Source organism: Siniperca chuatsi, linkage group LG19, assembly GCF_020085105.1.
Source record: "Siniperca chuatsi isolate FFG_IHB_CAS linkage group LG19, ASM2008510v1, whole genome shotgun sequence".
NCBI classification, from domain to species: domain Eukaryota; kingdom Metazoa; phylum Chordata; class Actinopteri; order Centrarchiformes; family Sinipercidae; genus Siniperca; species Siniperca chuatsi.
This window is the reverse complement of record NC_058060.1, coordinates 17,897,350-17,920,629: the sequence shown is the minus strand read 5'-3', so window position 1 is coordinate 17,920,629 and position 23,280 is coordinate 17,897,350. Positions and strand designations below refer to the sequence as shown.

The 23,280-nt window shown below is 38.7% G+C and overlaps 1 protein-coding gene across 2 annotated transcripts in view; it reads right to left on the bottom strand.

Annotated features, from left to right (window-relative positions):
* The window catches only part of plxdc2b (plexin domain containing 2b), a 99,528-nt gene that overhangs the window by 4,123 nt on the left and 72,125 nt on the right, over window positions 1-23,280 (bottom strand). For both annotated transcript variants that reach the window (XM_044175815.1, XM_044175816.1), the window contains exons 8-13: window positions 19,781-19,876; window positions 19,534-19,615; window positions 13,062-13,122; window positions 12,763-12,916; window positions 7,673-7,711; window positions 1,485-1,651 (exon numbers count right to left, since the gene is read on the bottom strand). In XM_044175815.1, the coding sequence (XP_044031750.1) occupies window positions 1,485-1,651; window positions 7,673-7,711; window positions 12,763-12,916; window positions 13,062-13,122; window positions 19,534-19,615; window positions 19,781-19,876 (599 nt within the window). The remainder of the gene's footprint in view (window positions 1-1,484; window positions 1,652-7,672; window positions 7,712-12,762; window positions 12,917-13,061; window positions 13,123-19,533; window positions 19,616-19,780; window positions 19,877-23,280) is intronic.

Genomic DNA, 23,280 nt, shown 5'->3' with positions numbered 1-23,280 from the left:
TAACGGTCTCAAATTTCATCTCACTATAGAGTAAATTATTGAGTGTGAATGAGTGAACAAAGGAGTGATTTCCCCAGAATTAAGCACTCTGGCGATGCTCTGCTGAGTTGAGGTGTCAAGTGTTTACACATAAAATCACACACAGGCAAACCTCAACAACTACGTTATATGACCTTAAATGAAAAGTCTGGTGATATTCTGAGCAGTGTGAGATGTGAGCAGTTCAATCAAAGAGTAATCATCCCTGCTCAGACTGTTTCAATTGGAAAACTTTCAGGGGCCTGAAGAGGTCAAACTAAACAGCATTTCACACGAAAAAAAGCACAAGAGTCAATAAAAACAAAAAAGTCATTTTGTGTAGAAGGTTATGGGTTTTTTTTTCTTTCTCGTGACCCCTTTAATTCATTTTGTGATCCCTGTGCAGGTCCCAACCACATGAGTATTAATCCAAGGCTAAATAGAGTCCAAAACAAATGCGCTATTTACTCGTGTTTGAGTGATATTTACTGAAAGCTGCACTGTGTTTTTACATCTTCAATAGTAACAAATGATTGGGTAGAGAAGTCAGAAAGTATTGAGAGACCAACACTGGTTCCTCATTCTTTAAAACCAAACTATAAAACTTATCAAAAGAAAATGATAAATGCTCTGGTTTGTCTGATGTACAGTGCACCGAGATGGAGCGCCACTTTAACAAGCGAAATCCACATCAGGGAGTTCCTGTGTCTGATAATGACCTTGTAATATTGACAGTGAGAACAACTTTGAACTTGAGCAGTTTTGTTTTTAAAAGATGTTTGAACTACACTCTCCAAACAGCACCTACTCTTCCTCGGGGAGTTCACATTCATTTATTAAGAAAGACTGTGTGCACCAAGTTTCATCATTCCCCTCTGAAAATCATAATGCATATTTATGAGTCAGGAAATGAAGGATAAAATGTACTGAGCTCCGACTGGCATGTTTTTGTACAGATATCTTTTCTTGCTATTACACTAGAATGTCTGAAAGTTTGAGAAAAATGGACTTTGTACACATTAGTGACTTTATACTAAAATCATAAATAAAATGAAATATGATTGCATAATATATCAAACACATAGAGGATGCATGTTTTTTTATTGAAGCACAAGCTCTCTACCTGTCCTCATCCTACGGGTCCATAAATTGCTGAGCTTTTTGATCATATCACACAGTCTTCCTCAGCAGACGAAGTTGCCCAGTTGTCAGAGTTGTAGATGTTCAAATTTAAATTTTTCAGAGCACTTCAAGGACTTCTCGTACATGACCTTAGAAACGGTAGGTCAAGTATGAGCTGTCAATCTCGAAAGCTCCTGAACAGCTACTAAATGGACCTTGTGGTGAGATTATTTTGTCAACTAGAAGGTCAAGACTAAACTTTCACTCTCAATGAATGATTTCATTTTGTAATCAAACCACTCTTAACACCTGGCATCATGTCCGATGGTAGCGTCTCTACTCACCTCAATAAGGAAGAGGCTGGCTGCAGAGGTCGGGTGATGGTAGATGTACACGGTGACCAGCACGCCGGCAACCATGATGAGCATCACCAGGAGGATGCCGAGGATCAGACCAACGTGCAAAGGGTGTGTACCTGGCATCCTGTCTACAGCACTGTCTGCAGGCATCACTGAAAAGCAACACAAAAAATAGCCTGTTGCCGCCTTTTATACAAAGATACAGATACTAATGTTTTTTATAGATAAACTCTTAGTGTTTATAGCGTTTTATACCTCCAGTTTCTTTTTCTCTGCTACTTTCATTGCAACTTTACTATGTACTAATGCTTTTTGTTATTTGCCAGTAAATGCAAATTAGGTGTTGAGCTAACCCCGGCACATTTACATTGATGTTGTTAAATGTCAGTGTTGATTAATGCGCACTGTCCCCTATAAATGTCTAAAATGCAGAGATCCCTTAGATAAAAGCATTCACCAAAATTGTGTTTTTCTCTTTTGCTGCAGTTCCACAGTTGACCAGTGGGGGGCAATCATAATTCATCATTACCCTCCTTTCTAGCATGTGCCAATATGCCTTAAAATTGACATACTTGTAGCCAAAAGTTTGCTAAATGTCATCACATTTCAAAACTTAAAATTAAATTGTCAATGGATTTCTTTTGTGTCTTAGAGAAGGTGATTAAGGGGACATTTACTTAATTTGAGAGCAAATTCAATGTTTAGGTTTAAAATTGGTCTTTAGGACTCTGTGGCATGATTATTCTGTGGCCTGTTTAGGTATTCATGAGCAGCTCTCCCACAAGTATGAGTAAGAGTTAATCCCACGCCAAGGTTAGCAGCATATGGCCCTGATAGGAGGAGGAAACAGGCCTATAGATGCTGATAAGAGTCCTACTGTAGCCTCCAGTCGTGGCAATGCAAACTGAAGAGGCTGTATATAGTGACTACATATTAAGTCTGTCCTTCAGTGAGCCTTGGAAGACATCACTCATCTTTAAAGTACTTTCTCAGAATCATATTGGAGCCTCAAAGTCAAGCCAGCAGGTGTTTTGAGAGTTCCTTTGAAGATGATAAGAGCGTCCTGCAACCTATTGGGAATATCTGTTTTCATCTGTGGAGGCACACTTTACAAAAACACCAAAAAAAAAAAAAAAACAAGAGAATTTTCACCTGCAATTTGTCAGCTAGAAGAAACACATAGAATAAGAATAGAAAAACAAAATACAAAGAGAAACTGTGTTTTTAGTGCTGGCACGTCCCAGCAGCGAAACCCTGATCATAGCAGGGGAGAACTAATGAAGTGATTATGAAACAAACAGCAAGGATTCTGCCCTCATAGCTTATCTCGCACAGATTTATAGCAGGTTCAGCCCAGATCTATTCACAGATATCTTCTTCTATATGCCCCCCTGACAACCTTTCCCCAGGCTCCTTCCTGGCTTTAATTAGCAGCTACAGCCACCGCTGAGCTTGTCAGCCAACCAGCCTCTCCCCTGGCTCCCTGCCTCATTGATTTCCAGCACACAGAATCACCGGGTGGTAATCAAACCTGTCCGATGTGTGTGGGCAGTCGCTGTGAACGTGGGGTTGTGCGTGACAGTGTAGCCATTATGTGCACTCCTAAACTGGTCATTTAAAGAGGACAAAGTATGGAAAATGTGCCTAAAGATCACTCGAAATAGTTTCACATTAAACAAACAAAAGATTACCTCCATAGTCCATAATCCAACTAAAGCTGTTTTCATAATGCATTCATTTTGTGTTGAATATAGTGTTTTTCATGATAGCTCTCAGAGTATACTGTCAGTCAGTCTCACACGTAGCAACTCGGGAGAAAAACAACTTGGCAGAGAAAATGATTCTCGTTATTGTGCTTAATACTAATAAACAAAGTGGGAGGGTGTTTGATTTTTCTCTGTTTTCTCAGAAAGGCCTTTTCCCTGTGTTTATATGTCAGAGCTACAAAGTCTAAAACCCATCTCTTGGTCAGCTGGAAGCCCCAACGATGCGACAGGCTGTTAGTCTGGGGTGTTAGTAGGTTAGCAGGGGGCATGCGACTGAGCGGAGATGTAGACACAATGAGAAATCAACAGCCTAGCAGCTAAATAACCAGCGGGATGCTAACGGAGACAGGTCTGCCGAGACCCCTGGAGGAGCGAGGTGGTCTGAGACTGACAGTTTCATCTGGACTCTTCTGAGAGTTACATTTAAACCAGTAAGACAGCAGAAACAAGGGCCTCCAAATGTAATATATACTGGGTCATAGTGGGTTGTTGAAAGACAGGATTGCTAAAAACACATATTTGTAAGTCTTCATATGTGCTTTGTTTGACACTTTTGTCCTTATCATTGTGTGGCAATGCAGTTGTCAGTGCACTGCATTGCCACACAGCAATTTTATTTTAAAATGACGGTCATACCTGCAGCTCTGTGAGGCTGTACTTCGGCACAGCGGTGCTTTGAGCTAAATGCTAACGTCAGCATGTTAACATGCTAATGTTAAGCAGATAAATTGTTAATTGATAATTATGTAAAACTGTAAACACAAAGTACAGCTGAGGCTGATGGGAATATCATTAGTTTTGCAGGTATAAGCCAAAGATTGAACTAATTGAATGTTTTACCTGTTGGTGGCGCTAGAGGAAAAGTCAGTGGATCACCAAAGTCATTAGCATTAATCCTCTGAGCACCATGAATGTCTGTACAAAATTTCATGGCAATCCATCCAATAATCGAAGATAGGGCTGCAACTAACGATTATTTTCTTTGTTGATTAATTACTGTATCAAGTATCTATTTGAATAATCAATTAATTGTTTAGTATGTAAAACAACTGAAAATAGGGAAAATGCCTATTGTCCAGGGTGACTTCATCAAATTATTTTGTCTGACCAAAAGTTTAAACCCAAAGATATTTAATTAACATTTATATAACAAAGAGAAAAGTAGCAAATCATCCTATGTGAAATGCTGGAACCAGTTAATTTGGGGAATTTGTACTTGATAACTGTCTTAAATGATTAATCGATTATCAAAATTATTTCAGATTAAATATCTGTTGATCAAATAATCAACTTACTGTTGAAACTTTAGTTGTTGAGATATTTCGGTCTGGACCAACCGACATTGTCATCCATAAAAATATTCTTGAGTTCACAATTACGGAAATGTTTGGTAACATTTATCATTGCAGCACAATACATGTAGGACTCAGAAATGTCACGTCTAAAGCAAATTGCCCTGAATTCATTCAGGGCAATTAGCTTTGTCCTTATGACTGCTACTTGAGGAGACTGAGTAAACACTAATGGATGGCGGAGCTCTTAGACAGCGATAAAATACATTAGAGATTTTGAGCCAAATGAGACCAATGGAAATCCAGCCAAGCTGTTCTTTTTTTCGGCTCTACATTAGTGGTAACAGATGAGCACAATCGTTCCCTCACCTGGCTAATGGGTTTTTAGGAAACTAACAATACAAACTAAGCAGACCTATAATTCAGACACAGATTTGTAAATGGGCGCTGAGGAGTGGCAGAGTTGAATAGAAACCCCAGAGAAAGGGCAGTTTGCTCCTGTCGTTCCTTATCTCAACACTTACTGTAGCTGTAATCGCCTCAACGTTTCCTACCGCAGTCAAGGTCAGAGGACACCGTGGTGTAACTGGCTGATATGAGAGCTAAACAGCTGAAGACATCTTGGATCATCTAGGTTGACTGACATGACGAAGACACATTGTAAAACCACTCTGATCACTGTCTGATTAATTAAACTTGTATAAATACCCGGGACTTATAATATATACTAAACGTTGTGTCTAAAATCAAAAAATCTTTGACAGTAGCAATTCATGCTTTATAAGTTTTTCTACTCTCAGTATGATAATCCTGGTGCCTTCCTTGCAATTACTTTTTCACCTTGAATAACATTATTTCCAGGTATGAGGTAAAAAAAGGTTAGACAAAAATGCCACGCAAAGAGATATCATCACAGTGCCAGGCGCCGGCCCAAGAGTGCCGGAGTGATGAGAGACATGCAGCGTTTGTGTAATGAAAGTGTGATAGAAGCTGCGGATTTCCAATTCCTCTCAAGCAGGAAATGAAACATTTGAGAGGCTATCTCCGAAAAACTGATAGAGTTGGAAGTCATTTCAGAGTTTGGATGTTTTGTACACATTAGCATGTTGTGCTCAGCATAAGAGAAATACTGAATTCTCATGGTGCTGTACCAAATGTAGCATTTTCAAACATCAGTCACTGTCAAATTATTTGAGATACTTTGATGTAAGTGATGTAAACACACGAAGTGTTTCCTGAAAACCCCATTGCTTCCTATCACTAAAAGGAGTTTTGTGTTTTCCCTTTAATGTTTTCTCTTTCTCTAATTTTTCCATAGACGGTTAACTCATTTCTCTATTTGCACCTAAAAAATGTTAATTGTAGCTTCATTTTATGCCGGAAGAACGTTACCCTCTACTTTTATTTTGTATCATAAAGCAAATCAACAAATTTCATGCAAAATCCACGCAGTCAGCACGTAATATGCAGAAAAGGTTAGGCTGGTAACTGTCACTGTTCTCAACAACGGTCTTGCTTATTTATAGAAGCTAACGTCTTAAACATAGACTGTGTATAAATATATATATGTATTAGAGCTGAAATGATTAGTCAGTTAATTGATTAGTCGAATGAAAGAAAATTATCAGCAACTATTATTTATAACTGATTGGCATTTTTCAAGCAAAAATACCAAACTTTCCCTAATATAAGCCTCTCAATTTATCAATAATTTTATGATATTTTATAGTCCAAATGATTAGTCAATTTATTGAGAAAATAATCTGCAGATTAACCAATAATGAAAATAATTGTTAGTTGCTGCCCTAATACATAGAATGTATATAATGTTATATACTGTCTGTGGTCTCAAAAGAGCTGCTATCAGTGCTGACACAATTGATCAATTGATTAATGTGAGGATTTGCAGCTAAACTGAATTCCTTAGGTTTTTAACAGTTTGGAAGATGACGGCTCTGGGAACTTGCGATGGGCGTTTGACTGTAAACTAAGGAATGATTCAGTTAGATGAAAGGGGCACTCCATTAATTTTACACATGAAGATCAGTTTACTCGTCGTGGAGGAGTACTACTCAGCCTGTGAAAACAGTTGTATGTCTTCTGTGGCTTTGGAGGAGCTTTCTAAAGCCTGAGAAAATAACCCTCATGATGTCACAGTGATGTCATCAGGGTTATATCTGCCTGGGCTTAGAGACTACAGATTTATAACAGAAAGCCCTCATTACAAACTGGGCTAGTGGAGTTTGTTTACCAGAGAGGGAGTGTGTAAAGCAAGACACTAAAATGATGCATTGTGGGAATTGTAGGATCCAGTGTCTTTGGAGCTTTACCCATACTAAGGACATCCAAAAACATCTATTTTGACTATAATTTTTAAAATCTATTTCTGACAAGTCCCACAGCTTTATGGAAGTGCAATACTAAATTGCTGGAATACCCCTTTAATCAATGAAAATAATCCTTAGCCCCAGATGCAACACATTTCAGCAAATATAGACATTGGGGAAAAAAGGCTTCCTAACTTGATTTATGATTAATGACAACTGATTCATAAGAATTTTGTAGAAAAACTCAATTTTCAAATTAACTTGGGCATTCATAAGAAATATATAGTTTTTTAGTTGATAATAGTTGACAGTTAAAAAGCAACTGTATCTTTATGTTTGTACAGCTACCTCCTTTTCTTCCTGCTCTACAGGAGTACAGCCATGTCTTACTGAAAATATACTGCATACATGGTTCTTCTTCAGTATATAGCCTTTGTGACTTTATTTGACATATCTAATATAAAGTGTAACTTAATACAACTACAACTTTTGGGCACACAGCCTCTCCTCTCCTCTACGCCAGTCCAGAGAGACACTATAATTGATTGCTGCAACCCACAAAGGACAGTTAAGCATTATAGTCGGCTGCTGGATAAAGATTATCAGCTGACTGAGCCACACGTCCTCCAAAAAGATCAAAAGGCAATCGGGGACCAATACGTCAGCTGTAAAAATAAAAAAACAGGAGGCAGACAAAGAAACACACACAGCCATAAAAACAACATGGAGTAAAGGCACATAGTAACAACAGTTATTGGATGCCACAGCAGTGGAAGATGGGGACCTACCCTGGTTGTCTCTGAGATGCAGGGCAATCTTGGTGTCATCTGTGAGGAGACAAAGAGAGAAAGGCATGTGAGCGTCAGACATAATAATCAGTATTTCTCTTTGTAGTTTGTTTTTGAAGCTCTGACAATATAAACAACTCCCTGAAGGTCCCAAATGAGATTTCAAGCTTCTCTCATTAGTCAACCACCTCACTTTCAACATGAAATTTACTACTCTTAAAATCTGATTAAAAATGAATGCTTTGACTATAATGGTCCAGCATGCATAATTTGGCACATAAAAGCTGTCTGGGGTTAACTATACATGTGAAATATGGAAATATGGCGTGACCCACTTCTCCTAGAAGGGTAGCAGCATTTACACACACCATAGGATTCACATTATGCAAATTCAGCACATACACCACCAGATATATTTCACTGAACGATGTAATTCAAAAGGATTTTTTATTTCAATGCTCAAAAGAGTGAATGCAGACACATTTAGGTGTCTGAAATTAATCATTAAATTAAATATCACACTGTAAGCGACCGCACAAAATTTAGTCCAAGTCAATTCCACACCAGAGTGAGGGTCATGAATATGGATCATCGCTGCTCAATAAAAAGCCTTTAAGTCTGTTGCAGCCACTAGGGGTATAACACAAAGCTACTATCTGTGTCTGTTTATTTCACAGAAATATCTATATTCATATCTGTGTTCAGATTTATACCAGAAGTAAGTGGGATCTACTCTGGAAGGTGTCAGAAATGCTTCATTTTCTGTGTTACATTGTTTTCTACTGTTATTTATACTCCTCATACATACACATATGAGTTAGGTTGCTCACAAATTACTCAAATATCAACGCATGATTTGTACCTTCATATAGCATAATTTGAAAAAGGGAGCTGTACGTACAAAGTCCAGATGGCAATAAAGTGTCTATTAAAAAGATGTGAAAGCTGTTGACTAAAATCTGTAAAGCTCTCTGGACCATTATGCATGCACTTTTGAGACGGTCCCTAACTTCAACAAGGTGCCAGGCTTCAATATCAGATCATGAGGTAAAAATAACACCTGTGCAACATCACAAGTCCTGCAAAAGTCTGGTGAAAACTGATTAAAAGAGGTGTTTCTGTTATTTAGCCTCGTTGATATACAGTTCAACAGCAACTACATCCTTCAAAATGATCAACTCTCTACAACACTTAACAAAAACTGAACATTTTAACCTTCATCATTTATTGCAGGAGTTTTGTATTAGACTCTATTAGTTTTAGCTAAAACAACGTGGCAACTAAATGTATTTCCTCTGAAGCAGGCATATGAAGTTTAGTCGAATGTCAATAGTGGGAAATTGCCTAGTGGGAAACTTCACATGTTGGGACTTCTCACACCCTCACCCACACAGATACATCTCTGTTTCCTTTGCTTTCTCTCACTCTCTCGTCACCGGCACGACTGCGAGCCAACCAGCCTGCTCTCTAACCCGACCTTTGACCCCTGCAGCTGAAGAGACAGGTGAGAATTGGGGAAAGTGCGAAGAGTCTCCACAGAATGACCTCTTGACCTCCTGGACACTAACACACACACAGTCTCACAAAAACACATTTTATTCCTCTGTTAGTCCACCATGAACCTGGTTTGATCTTTAGGATTACTCGTCGTGTTTTGCCTGACAGGACGGTTTTCACACTCCTCCCTAAACTCTCTGCATCCAACCTCATCAGAGCAGCCCATCCAGCAAACCGACTGCAATGGAGTGTCCATTTAAACTCAGTCCCCACAAGATGATTAATGGGGATGCGATGGAGAAAAGGTTGGCTACTGAAAGTAAATGGCTTTTTTTGTGAGAATGAAATAACGAGTGTAAAAAGCCTTAAAAAAACTCAACAATAGAGGAAAAATACCGTCAACGAGATCGGAGCAGAATGGAATAGCACTGCAGACGTTGCACTCTTACACCACAAAAGAGTCTATCTCAAGTTATTTAGTCTCTTAAAGATCACATTTTCAGGACCATCTTTAAGGATTTAGTTGCTTTGGAAGAATAAGATTTTAAAACTTCATAGTCAGTAAGTAAATTTGATAGCACTTTTCATTACAACAGTTACTAAGTGCTTTACAGAATGACAGAAGGCTGTTCAGAAGTCAAGGAACAACAACCCAAATGCATGATCACCTTTAACCTTCAGTTTGAACAGCCAAGGTCAAAGACTTGACTTAGGAAGAGACAAAAGTCCCTGCTGAAGGACCTTTAAGATTGATTGTTTGCAGAGTTTCCTGAGCCAAAACATTAACTGATTTGCTTCCTTTCAGTTAATCGTAACTAATTCCAACCTTTCCCATCATTTGCTATACAGTCCCTCTGGTGCGGTCAAACACCTTCAGAAAATTCTTCACACCAACTTTATTCCAACAGCTAAGCCTGGAGATATTCTATATTATACTTACATAAGGTGCAAAAATGAACTGATGCCACTAACAAGTACCGTCTGTGTAGCCAAAGCCTGATATAAAGCTTATTCCTCTACTACTCACCAGCAGACCAAATGTGTATTAACCCACCGCTGAAAATAGTCCCCAACAAATGCACTATTTCCTCTGGTTTGAGTAACGTTTGCTAAAAACTACATTTTGCTACTTCTGTTACTGCCATATTTACCATATTTATCTTGTTAGACATGTCAAAGACACATTTCCATCAATCTGTAATGGACAATAAAGAATTTCTAAGTATGAATCTGAATTCTGTCAAATATACAGTTGAAGTTGAGTGTACTTCAAAGACTCACCTACTCTATAGACAGGGTCTCATGTTCTTAAAAGGATGCAGTAAGTTCATTCATCACAAGGATAAGAGTGGCTGTCTGAAATGATTGGTTGTCCATCAGCTCAATGTGCCCATTGTGCATCCCAGACACCACATACAATTAGCACAAGCATGCTTATTATATTGATTATATACAGTCTTTCAAATGATGACAGTAGTTGAGTGGCTCTTTCCTATCATTTTGATTCAACACCATCACATCTGGAGCTGATTAAGATTAATTGCCTGTTTACTTAAATAAATAGCTGAAAAGCCATAAAAAGGGAAATGAGCTGAAAATTGCCACTATAAATTCAGCCAACTCGTCGTAACTCTCGCGTCTCCAGAGACAAGGGAGGGGGGAAATGGAAGTAAACAAACTTTAAAAGGACACCTTGGACGTTTTCCTATCATCAGCAGAAGAATCCTGTCAGCTTATTTCAAAGAGGGATTTGCATTAGATAACTGAGATTATGCTGCAGTATGGTTTGGGTTAGCCTCCCACTGGGGTGCAGTGAATCATGTGCTCAATACTTTACGCTGCAATATCAAAGGAGCACGACCCCCTCGACCTTTGCTGGGAAAGTGAGAGAAGCTGAAGTGAGGCACATTAATATTTTATCTTTGAATATCTAGTGTAAAAAACATATTTTTAGTGATTATTTGCAATATTTTGGATTTTTGTCCATTTTTCTACAAGGAGACAACAATTAAAAGACCGCTACAAGCTACTTTAACAATATTCTAAGTTTCCTTTTCACTCAAGATTTGTAGTCAGATTTGAGAAATATGTTTTTGTTTTGTTTCATCTATACCAGTTTTAAGGGCTGGCGTTATTAAATATTTTTGTTGTATTTTACTATGTTTAGATTATTTGACTTCTGAATTGCAAAGCTTTCAGCTCGGACTTTAAGGTATATTGTTGTATATTTATGAAACTTTATGTATAATATAATGTATAACATACAATAATTATGTTATTGTATAGTTTTTATTATAGCTGTTTTTGTGATTGTTGATTTGTGATTTAGTAGAATTGAATTACTAACTAACCAAGCGAGCCACTCTACTAGCTATCAGAAGCTAACGTGTTGCTAATACAACATTCTAAGTAACTGTTAAATACGGGTCGGGTTTTTACTCTTTTTACTTTTACTCTTGTGTACTCTACTAGATTAATTATTGTACTGTGTTTACTTCCTATGGTCACTTATTGTTGATCTTTCACTGTAGATACTTTGTTGGAGACTTATCTTTTAAAGACATTACATCTTTAAAAATCAGTATATATCCCTGGTCTGTAACATACAGCCTTACAGGAATATATTCATGTCTAACTGAACAAATCTTACATACATGGTTCTATATACCTGTATATACCTATATCATTGCCTTGGCTTTGTGACTTCATGGGGAATATTCAACATAACTTTAGAAAGTTCCCTTCTCTTTAACCAAAATATAATTTCATTTTGCCTTTCGTCGCTGTTTTAGATTTCTCTTTTTCTCTAAAAAGCCATGTCATGTGACCCAACTAGAGAGAGCCCTAAAATGTAAAATGAGACCTTGAAGGAGAGAGAATATATGTAATAACGACAAACAGCTTTCAGGAAGCCTCAATATCTGAATCAGATCGAGCCAATATCACTAAACTCCAAAATTATTGTAAAGTCACTTTCCACTTACTGTGACAAAAGCCAGTGCTCAATCTAATTTCCAATTGATCGTTCAGCCTTCAGAAATGAAAATTGGCTCTCACTCACCTTTCCAGTCAAACACTGAAAGTTAATGCTTTATAATTAACCTTAAAAATGATTAAGAAGAACAATAGCAGGATGAGAATACTTTTGATACATCAACCGATCCATCATCAGAAGAGGAAGTTTTTAGGAGAACAAAGATTTATGGTGAGCCAGCGGAGCTGAACGACATGATCACAGGTTCGTGCGGGTGCATCTATTTTGGACTGGTGAGATTTGTTCTAATTCAATCTCCATTGTTTAAAAGTTGGTACAAACACAGCTGCAGCGCCTTGCTCCACTGCCTGCCATCTGGAGTGACTTTTTTCTGTCTTAAGTGGAGAGCTACGGTACATATTTATGCCTTCTCCAAAAGTGTCTTGTGTATGTTGTAAAAGAGGAAATATACCAATATCAATAAAAGAACAGTTCCAGCAAATGCACTTCATTTAACATCTTACCAGAACAGAGCATCCATCACTTCTTGAATGAAAGCTCTGGGCTCCTACATAATATGCACCGCAGCCTCGTTCCAGCTCTGTGTTTTCTACTTTACCTTCAGTGGGGACGCTGGTGGGAGGGTGGGAGGTGGAGGTTGTGTCCCTGCCTGCAGTGGCCTCTTTGCTCCTGGATGTTGTTTTGGCGACAATCGTGGTGGTGAAGGGGTAGAGGTGCGTAGTGTCGATGATGTCGCACATCTTGTCCTTTGTCTGAAAGATGAGAAATGTTGTCATGGCTGTGTGCAGTCTCTCAAATAGAAAATAAGGTGCATGTAAGGATATAAGAGAGTTCTCCCTGCATACTGCAAGTCTTTTTTATTGTAAAGCACTTTGTAACTTTGTTTTGACTGCATACCTCATCTGGGCAGCTGTTGTCCACCCAATCCTGCCGATGGCGGTCAAAGCCACTGGAACATCTGAAGGCAAAGGGAACAAATATCAGTTAAAAGGTGAATCTTCAGTATACATGGTTGTATGGTATGCGGTTGGGGGACTTGCAAGAGACGGATTAAAGACCTGACTTTTAGTCCCTAATATGGGCCATTGCCCCAGTGGCATCTTTTCTTTAGACCCCCTTAACTGGTAAACACCCGTGTATTCAAATGAAAATTTATAATACAGGGTTTTTTTATTTGTATTATAAGATTTTTCATATAAAATACCTCTCTTTTCTTATTTTGATGACTCATCCTGAACTTGGGGGCGTATTGGGGGTCCCCAATCAAATGTGACTTGGGGACACTAGGTAACCCCCCCATCATATAAAACCACCCTTGACCGTTAGCTTATGAATCGTAGAAGCTAGCTGAACAGTATCTTGCATCTGAAATATGTTTTTGGATCTCTGTTGGCAAGAACTTAAAACATTTTCAATTTGACAAAGCAGGTAAGGGAGGTGTGGGTGGAGGCCAACAGTCTTCTACAGCTCTGTATCTTGCCACCATATTTGCTAAGCTGCGTTCACTTTTGAACGATTCCAATCACATTTAAGACTTTATTTAAAGTAGGCTTTCTGTTCAAATGTTGAAGTCTCAAGCCCACTCCTCATGACGAATAAACTGATGTTGATGTGTAAAGAGTGGCCCTTTATCAAATTTATAATGCAATTTGAACCACGCTCATAGGAGTCACAGATATTATTTAAGGTTTTTTTTACTCTGAATCAAGCTGAGAGGCAAACATCTGCACCTGCCACTCCCTGGATTCAAGGAGGGAGCGGCTTTGTACAGTATGAAGACGTAGGATCTGTGAGGGGGAAGTTCAATGGGTCATGGGGCCTTGGGATAAGGGTGCTGTTGAGTAGACTGTGTGTCACAGTCCAAGACTTCAACTAACCTTTTAAGGCAGACAGTAATCGAGGCGGCAGCAATTAATTAATCCTTCATGCTGTAAATGGATCAAAATTATAGCATCATTCTGTCTAGGCCCTTTGTCACAAACAGTATCGTGTCTGGAAGGTTAGTATGCAAAGCAGTAAACCCACTCACACTGTGTTCTGTCAAAATAAACTAAAGTTGAAAAGCTTTGGTAGTCTGCAAATTATTTGTCACTGCATGTGGGAGAAAACAACCTATGACCGCCTCACAATGCAGAAACGCAGTGGTTTAAAGCCAGCAATGGTATCAGTGCTTTGTGCAGCAAGGACAATATGAGTCCAGTAGAGTCTTAGATATCCCCAGCAGGCTTCATTTCTCTAGTGAACATATTGTTATGGTAATGGCTTTATGCGAAGGAGTCCATTTTCAACTTTCTACCTCTAATCATCCCATTCCTTTTATTTCCCCCCCCAAGAAATTCTCCCCCATCTGTTCAATCAGGCGAGACAGATTCCTCCGCTTAATCCCCCACTTTTCCCCAACTGCTTTCTCCCCGGAGAGGGAGGAGAGGCAAGCAGAACGAGACAGTATTACGAGCAGATCTGGTCTAACCTGTCCCTATGGGGAGCTTGGGTTTTGTCTCTTCTCAGTGGCATCCATCCCAGCTAGTTGCCATCTTGCGCAGTGAGCCACAGTGCTTTAATTAGAAATGGGCTGAGGTGAGTCATCTGAATATAAATTAACCCGTGAAAGAGAATATTTCTCTTATATTTATTTTATATTTATATAATATTTCCCACATTGACAGCAGGATGGATAGATTTCATTAGTGGGTTTCATTCCCAATTCTTTAAATGCCATCTCAAATTCATGGAAGATGCAGTTACTCTTTGCATTTACAGCAGCGGAAAGTAACCTAGTAAATTTACTCAAGTATTGTACTTAAAGTTATAATCCTTAATCCTAATCCTTAATCCTTTCATGAAATCAAACCCTGTTTTCGATACTCTTCATGGCCGTCATTTTTTCATCAAAAGCCATTCAATGATTTACATTCTGTAATTATCTCTCTATGCAGTAGTTTTCATTGTTAGTGGCGGAGTCCGCCATCAAATTTACAAATTATGCTTTTTTGTAATCCAGTGCAATTTTATCACACTGATATCAGCCTAACTGTTCATTGTTCACTCTCCTACAGCTGTATCAGAGCTGTATTAAGTTACTGCTAATGCAAACATCCTACTGCTGCTGCTTCACATTAAAAGCATTCAATTGGCGAAACACTAGGTGGCACAGTGAGCTGTTAGATGAAGCATTGCAGTCAACAGTCTGTTGTCCTGCTGTTATGTAGAAACCTACTCGCACTGTGTGCCAAAATCAATGCAAAGTAAGGTTTTATTATTTATTAACTTATTATAGACACAAATGTCTTTATAAGATTGAGGTTTTGCAGAATGGTACATATGAACTTATACATACAGTACATACCAAATACGCTGTTCACACATTAATGCGTCAGTGATATAAAAACACTTCTGCATATGGAGTACTTTCACTTTTGTTACTTTAAGTACATTTTACTGATAATACTGTACTTAAAGCTGGAGTGCGGGACTTTTACATATAAATGAACGTCCGTTACATTCAAGCCCTTGCCAAACAAGTTCACACAATGCTGATTAAGCCTATCACCGCCAGGTAAACCTCTCTGTATTTTGTAGTATACACAATTTTTAAATCTGGTGTCTGTGGCGACATTCCCGTGCTGGCACACTGATAATGATGCGTTTTACAGCAACCAGCAATGATTGGTTTGCCAGAGCGGAAGTGGGGAGAACCCAGAGCCACGTAGAGCACTCTGCGATCCACCATTGCTGTAAAAAAAAAAAAAAGTAGGTCCATTGGAGAGAATGTTTATTGTTTATTTTGTTTATTAAGATTGTATAGTTTGTGTTAATATGCTTTGGCAATGTTGTATTGTATGCAGTCACGCCAATAAAGCCACTTGAATTGAAATTGAACGGAGTTGACGCAACTCTCGCTCTACATGGCTCTGGAACAATCATAGCGACGGAGTAGACTACAGCAACTAGGAGTAAAACCTAAGAAGCGTCCAAGAAAAGTGTCTGATGATCCAGATAAAAAAAGACACTTGGTGTTCAGAGGAAGGATTACTGTCAAAAAGAGAAAGCAATCGATGGCAAGGACAAACAGGGATAACCACTGCTGTAGCTTTAGCTTTTCCTTGTTGGAGAGCTGAGAGAAGAGAACGGACTGAGGGCAGACACGGATGTCATGTTACTGCTCTTGGACGGGTTGGTAAAATCTTTGGAGTAGGCTGTGTAGCTATTACATTTACTTTACCTAAATAATGGATTATTGTCTTGGAGCTGTGGAAATTTCTCTGTATTTTTGTAACTATTTCTGAACACGAGCCTGAGGCAAGCTCATTGTAGGCACACATCAACAGTGTTTATTACACGGTTTTGTTGAATACTCGATTCTGATTGGTCAATTATGGCATTCTACAGTCAGTTATTTATGGAGAGCAGACCGCTGCTATGAATAACAGACCATTGTTATGGACGCAGTACTGATCATAGACTCTTGTGTCCAATCATATCAATCCTCAGAAAGAAGATTTTCAAATCATTTTTAAATAAATTAAATCAATATTTGGTTTAAAATTATTGATTTCTTTAGTAAGTAATAAGTAGGATAATGTACAGCGAGACGATCATTATTGCAAAATTAACCCCGACAAGGGTGATTCTAGACGAGATACATTATCCCTTCCTTGTGTAATTACTCTCAATGGCAGAAGGGGGAGACAAATGTTCCGCACTCCAGTTTTAAGTAAGACTTTGAATGCAGGACTTTTTATGAGTAATATTATTTTTACATTGTAGCATTATTAGATTTACTTAACTAAAGGAACTGAATACTCCTTCCATCCCTGTTTGTTTAGCAGTGCAACGACGCTCAAAAGAGAATGGTGAGCCTGTGATTATGCCATTTCTCAAAATACAAGTATGCAATAACAATTTCCTGGGAGACTAAGACATATTAAAACTCAAAATTAGTCTCCTTAACAGCCATTTAATCTTGACGAGCTGCCTTTGTGGTGCTCACCAGCTGTGTTTTTTAGGTAAACAAATCCTTGCAATTCCTCTAAACACATGAATGTTTGGCTACGCATTTATGGCCCACTGCGGGTCCACTGGGACTTATGTCATGCTTTATTAACCTGCTTCAGCACCGGCTGCACACATCAGCCACAGCAAACTGATTTAGTTCAGAATTTAGCATGAGAGAGGCGCTGTGCTCTCACCTTCCCAGCACTTCACTGTGAGAGATGTTCATTAGGGTTGTTCTTTTAAAATGGCAGCGCCTTTCATTAACCCCGGAGCCAATGAGGCCGCCATGGTTTTTAATTAGCGCCTGTTTAAAGCATGTTTGCCTTTTTCAAAGGAAGTGGCTGAAGGATACAAAGGGCAGAGTAAGGCTGAACAGTCAGATATGAACACAGTTAGAAAGCTAATTAAAATGTAGCTTAATGAGATCACTGCTGCAGGCATACAGTATCTCTCCACAGTGTCCATAAATTGCTGAGAGGAAAAACACTTCTTCATGTTGCTGCACTGTAAATTAGTTTGTCTCTGTCAAAGGCAGGAGAATATCAGATGCAGAGCGGAGGGAAAGTCAAATTCAAAACCCCCATGTAAGTCCTAAATAACAAATCTCAACGGACAGAGCAAAAGTGCTGCACATTTCTACAGTCAACCACATTACTCACAGAATAAATTAGTCCAAAATAACAGAGTGGCAGATTAATATTTGATGCATAAGGCATTCAAAGTGCAGCGGCATACAAAAAAGAAGAGATGGTGGCTGCCCCGAATCAGACGGAATAAACCCCAACAACAACCTCCAAAAAAACATTTTCAACAAATTCAGGCTACACATTTATCAGGACAGTAAACATCTATTGACTTGCAAGTTTAAACTTTCTTAACTTTCAGTCTATGGATGATAACAAAACTCTTCTATCTCTCCATAATTTATTTCTCCTCGTTGTCTTTTTAACTCAAACTTTTCCATCCAGCAAAACAAAACCTCAGCTCACATTTCAGCTGTCAGGAAATTCTGGGGAGAAACACCAACACTTCTTGTAGCAGCTCAAATATTTACTTTTGTTTGAAGTGCAGGGAAGCAGAAAGATAAGATAAAACTCGGAGCAGAGGTTGACAGAACAGGTGTGAGTTGAATGAGCTGCTGTCTCGTCTAAAAGGTAGAACTACATCCCCATTCTCTGAATTGGATTGTACTGCAACAGTAACAGAGATACTGTAGACAGCTTTCATTGGAAATTCATACTTAACATAATTTTTCATCATGTATCAACAAGAAATTTGTGGACTGTGTCTACTCCAGATGGGTGTTGTTTTACGTTAAAATATGTTCTGATCATGGTTTTGCATATTTTAACCAAATTAAGTTACTTTAATATCAAAGTGTTAAACCTTGAACATTTCTGTATTGGTGCACATCCTGGTGACAGCTCGTGGTGATCGGTTTGCACATTAGTGCACATTAGTTTACACAGTGTGTTTTTAAAATATTGTATAGACAACAAAATGTGCTACTATAGCTGTAACTCACTTCTTTCAGCCTGGTTCAGCTGATCTTACAACAGAAGGCCAGACACCAGTTTGAGCAGCTGTATCGCTTCATTATTTACTAAATCAAACTCTTGCTGCCGCCATGCTAGTTCAGTGTTAGCGCTAAACCTGTGGCGTATTTTCCATAAACATTCATCATGTTTTTCGGAACATTACTGACCCAAATGTAAAAGTTTATATTTTAATAAACAAATATGAACTGCTGGATTCACCAAAATACTACGTCACTTAATAAAAGAAGTTATTTTCCAAATTGTGATTTGCTACTAAGCAAAGCAAGAGGAATTTCGTAGAAATGTTGGATGGATTTAATTTTAAAAACATCCAACTAGTAAGACTAGTAAGAAAAATTGGTATTTTAACATGAAAGTCTTACAAAGGATTACAATTGAATCTAACCTCCTTAAAAATGCAATTGTGGGTAGACTATGTTCAAACCAGAGTTAATGGGTGTGAGAATTAGAGCTGAAACAATTAGTTGATAAATCAATTAGTTGATCAACAGGGAAATCATCTGCAACTATTTTGATAATCGATTATAGTTTCAGTAACTTTTTAAACAAAAATGTCAAACATTCTCTGATTCCATCCGCTTTGCTACTTTTCTCAGTTTTATATATTTATAAAATGAATATCTTAGTTTTTGGACTGTTTGCCAGAGAAAACAAGTCATCTGTAGACGTCATGTTGTGCTACTATAGACAAAAAATACTATGATATACACTGACAATAATCGTTAGTTACAGCCCGAGTGAGAATGTGTTGGGAGGAGAGGAGTAAAAGGAGTTACAGGTGAATCCTTTGAGAGTAAAGTGTTCAAAAGTCCAACCTGTTGAGCCGATGGCACCAGCTACAGTTGAAGTTTATCTGTGAGGAGATGCACGCGCTACAGCTGGTGAACTGGAGACAGGCTGGAGAGGAGAAAGGTCAAAACAGGTCAAATCTCAATACAATCAATAGCCTAATGGACATACAGCCAAGTAAAACGTTAACACGCCATCTGAAAAGAAAACCATCTAATAACACTCGTCCAGGAGTCTTCACTAACTGAGCCAAAAGCTGTAAATTATTCTTACTGGGTAAAGGCATAATTTCCACGGCTGTAGAATTGGTGATCCTCGTCTTCGTCAGCTCCACACGGTGGTACTCGTAGATTGTCCTCCGCCTCACATCTATCATTTGGAGAAAGAGGAGACGGAGTGAGAGAATGAACACACCATCACAAATCTTCCAGCCAGAGATAAAAACTGGGACAAGCGGTCCCTGAAGAAAGAGGAAAGAGAGCAGGAGGCAGAATCAGGTCATATGGGATGCTACCACAGCACTTTATTTCTCCCCTCTCTTTGTGCCCAATTGTCAGCCCACGACTTGGCAATGGACGGTAGCAATTTCCCCTAGGAGCTGATATCAATCAGACCCTGATGAAAGGCTCCCTTCCCAGTCATCTGTAACAGCAAGTCATCAGCTGGGGTAAGATCGAGCAATTGATTAGATACATCATTGACTCTCATTGCATTCTGGCCCTTATAACTCATATGGGTCAGTGTAAAATGGGCTGTTTGCATTTGCTGGCCATGCATCTTCACAACCATCAGTGGATATGGAAAAGAGGAGGATGAATGACATTTTGTTAAAGTCAAAAAGGCTCTTTTCGTGCGTAGTATCTTAACCTAACCTTAACCTTAATCTATTAATAACACCTTGGTCCTGTTAATATAGTGGTTAATCTAAACCCTAATTGGATTGTTATGAGACTTTATATGCATGTGTTCTGGGAATGAAACAGTAAATCTGCAGAATAAATGCACTGCAACGTGCATCATGGCATTACTCAATACACAACATTTTCTACAGTACTTGTATTTGCTTGACCAATGAGCTACAAAAATGAAATTCAATACACCAGACTATGGCTGTGTAACATATACAGCAAGCAGTCTCATTCATCATGTAGAATCATAATATGCTGAAACAGTTTCAAAGTTAAAGGAATAGCTTGACATTTTGGTAAATAAGATTATTCCCTTAGTAAGATGAGAAGATCAATACCACTCTCATGTGTTTGTTAAATATGAAACTACAGCCAGGAGACAGTTAGCTTAGCATAAAGACTGGAAACAGGGGGAAACAGTTAGCCTGGCTGTGTCTAAAGGTAAAAAGAAAATCAGCATACCAGGACCTCTAAACCTCACTAATTAACATTACATCTCGTTTGTTTAAACTGAACAAAAACCAAAGTGTAAAAACGAACAGCTGTGGTTTTACAGGAGGTTTTGTGCTGGACTTTATGCTAGGCTAAGCTAACTGTCTCCTGGCTGTGGATTCATATTAAATGGACCAAAAACAGAGTTAAAAGAGAGATGGACTTACATTCATCAGGTGGTAATGTTTCTCTGTAACTGCTGGATGTGTAAACAGGAAACTGTTTACTAACAAGTTTGCCATTTCAACTTAAAAGGTAATAATATGTCAGTGCTGTGTTAAAAATCAGTTAATGCAGATTTAAGGACAAAAAAGCAAATAAAAGCAATTCCCAAAATGTTAAACTATTCATTTAACACTATTCAAGGTTACTTTTTTACTTGGATGATTGCTTTTTGGTCTGGGGACTGTTGGCTGCACACTACAGTGTTGTTCTTCTCATGTGATAGGATGCTGTTTTCCTGCAGACCTGCTTGGTTTGATTATACACAGGAGAACTGATCAAAGCAGCAAATGTGAGCCAGCTCAGTCTAACCTGAGAATAAGACCGCCCTTCTTTTCCCCTGCTCTCCTCCCCTGGTGCCTGACTTCCTCTTGCCTCTAGCAAAGGGATTATCAGGTGCCTAATGACACGGTGGGGGCCAGAGGAAGGTCAGCTCCCCAGCCTGAGGCTGCTGATGTGTGGGCAGACTGTGCAGCCTTGCTGGCCTCTGGTTTGTAGGTGAAAGGAAGCTGCAAATCAGATCAATTATAGCCTGGTCTCAGCCACAACATAAACAACGCCTAATGAGGATTTAGCTACCTTCCACTGATACTATCAAACAAAGGCAGATTTGCAAAAGTGTGTCATCAATTATGCCCAAGAGGGTCAGTTAAACCATATTAAAAGTGAAAACACATGCATAAAACATAATACAATTGCACATAGTATCACTCTCTTAAGTTATAAAATAGAATGGAAAAATGCCTGTTTACATACTTGCTTTGATAAAATCACAATACCAGGCAGCTTCTTATTGCTTATTCATCCATATGGAAGAACTGCATGGAAATCAACAGAAATGTGATTTCAAGACACTGAGTTAAAGATCGATGGTGAAAGGCTTGCGCTGTCCGCTCATCATACAGCACTCTGGCTGTTTGTACTGTTACAAAAAATATTACAAGGTGTTCAATCGCCCTCTTTAACCTCATGATTACCCCCTTAGCTCGTTGATATCATTGATTAAATCACAATGTTTCCTCTTCAGCAGAGATCAGCTGTGAAAAACCTAAAAATAAAAACAGAATTACGACCGTGTACTGTATCTAATTAATAGATGCAGTCTTGGCACATCTTCCTGCTGAGAATCAAGACTATTAATGCAGGTACAAGCAAGAGGGTATGAAATGAATAACTCACTGCGACTGATAATGCTTAATCTAGCATTAGGAAAGTATATTAAAGCCAGTGTCTTCACATGTGCTTGTACCTGTTAATTAGACATCCTTGCCACAGGACACCCACAAATCTTCTTTCTCATCTCTTTCTTTTACTGGACAGGCTGTTGGCCTGCTCTGCCTGGAGGCAGTGTAAAATGTTTTATTTGAGCTTTTAATCCAGGGCGAAGCTACAGTGGTTTAAAAAATGTCCCCCTAGTTGCCATGGTTGCCTTGCAGTATTGTTTCTCAGGACATAGAAATGTAACATACCAACTATCAGAAACCATTTATTAATCTGGCATGACTGCCTTGATACATGATGAAAAACATGTCGCTATATATTTTCTTTCACCAACATGATCGCCCTAAAAGTGAGATCTGAAGCAGATCAAGATAGATCCAAAGTACAACCTTCATTTTTTCAGATAAATAATAACATTTCTCTTCTCAGCAGCATCTTTTCCAACCTACATTTCTGCTGTATATGTGGAGTGCAAGAACAAATGGGGGTCATACATTAACTGTGACCATCCTACAAAGAGGGACTGAATACCTATGGAGGAATGAGCTACTATGGCATCCCACTTCTCCATGAAAACTGCTGATTCTTGTTTTTTTCTAAAAGTTAGTCCCTATCCATCTATGAATAGTCTCATATAAAAGCACCATTCTCTATTATATGCATCAATATAAGGACTATTACTATAAGAAACTGTGACGTAGATGTTGCATCCTTTGCTATCGCCACGACTCTTGCCATTCAGCCCATGTGGCACGTCAAGCCATTTGGACTGATAGATGCAGGATGCAAATACTGCCCTTTTCCTTCAGACACGGATGTGAACCTGTGCTCTTTGCAAATAGCACCTGCTCATTGCACAGCAAGAAAACAAAGCCTTATTTGCTTCAGCTGTTGCAGTTTGATTTTGTTTGCATTGACTGAAGGCAGTCT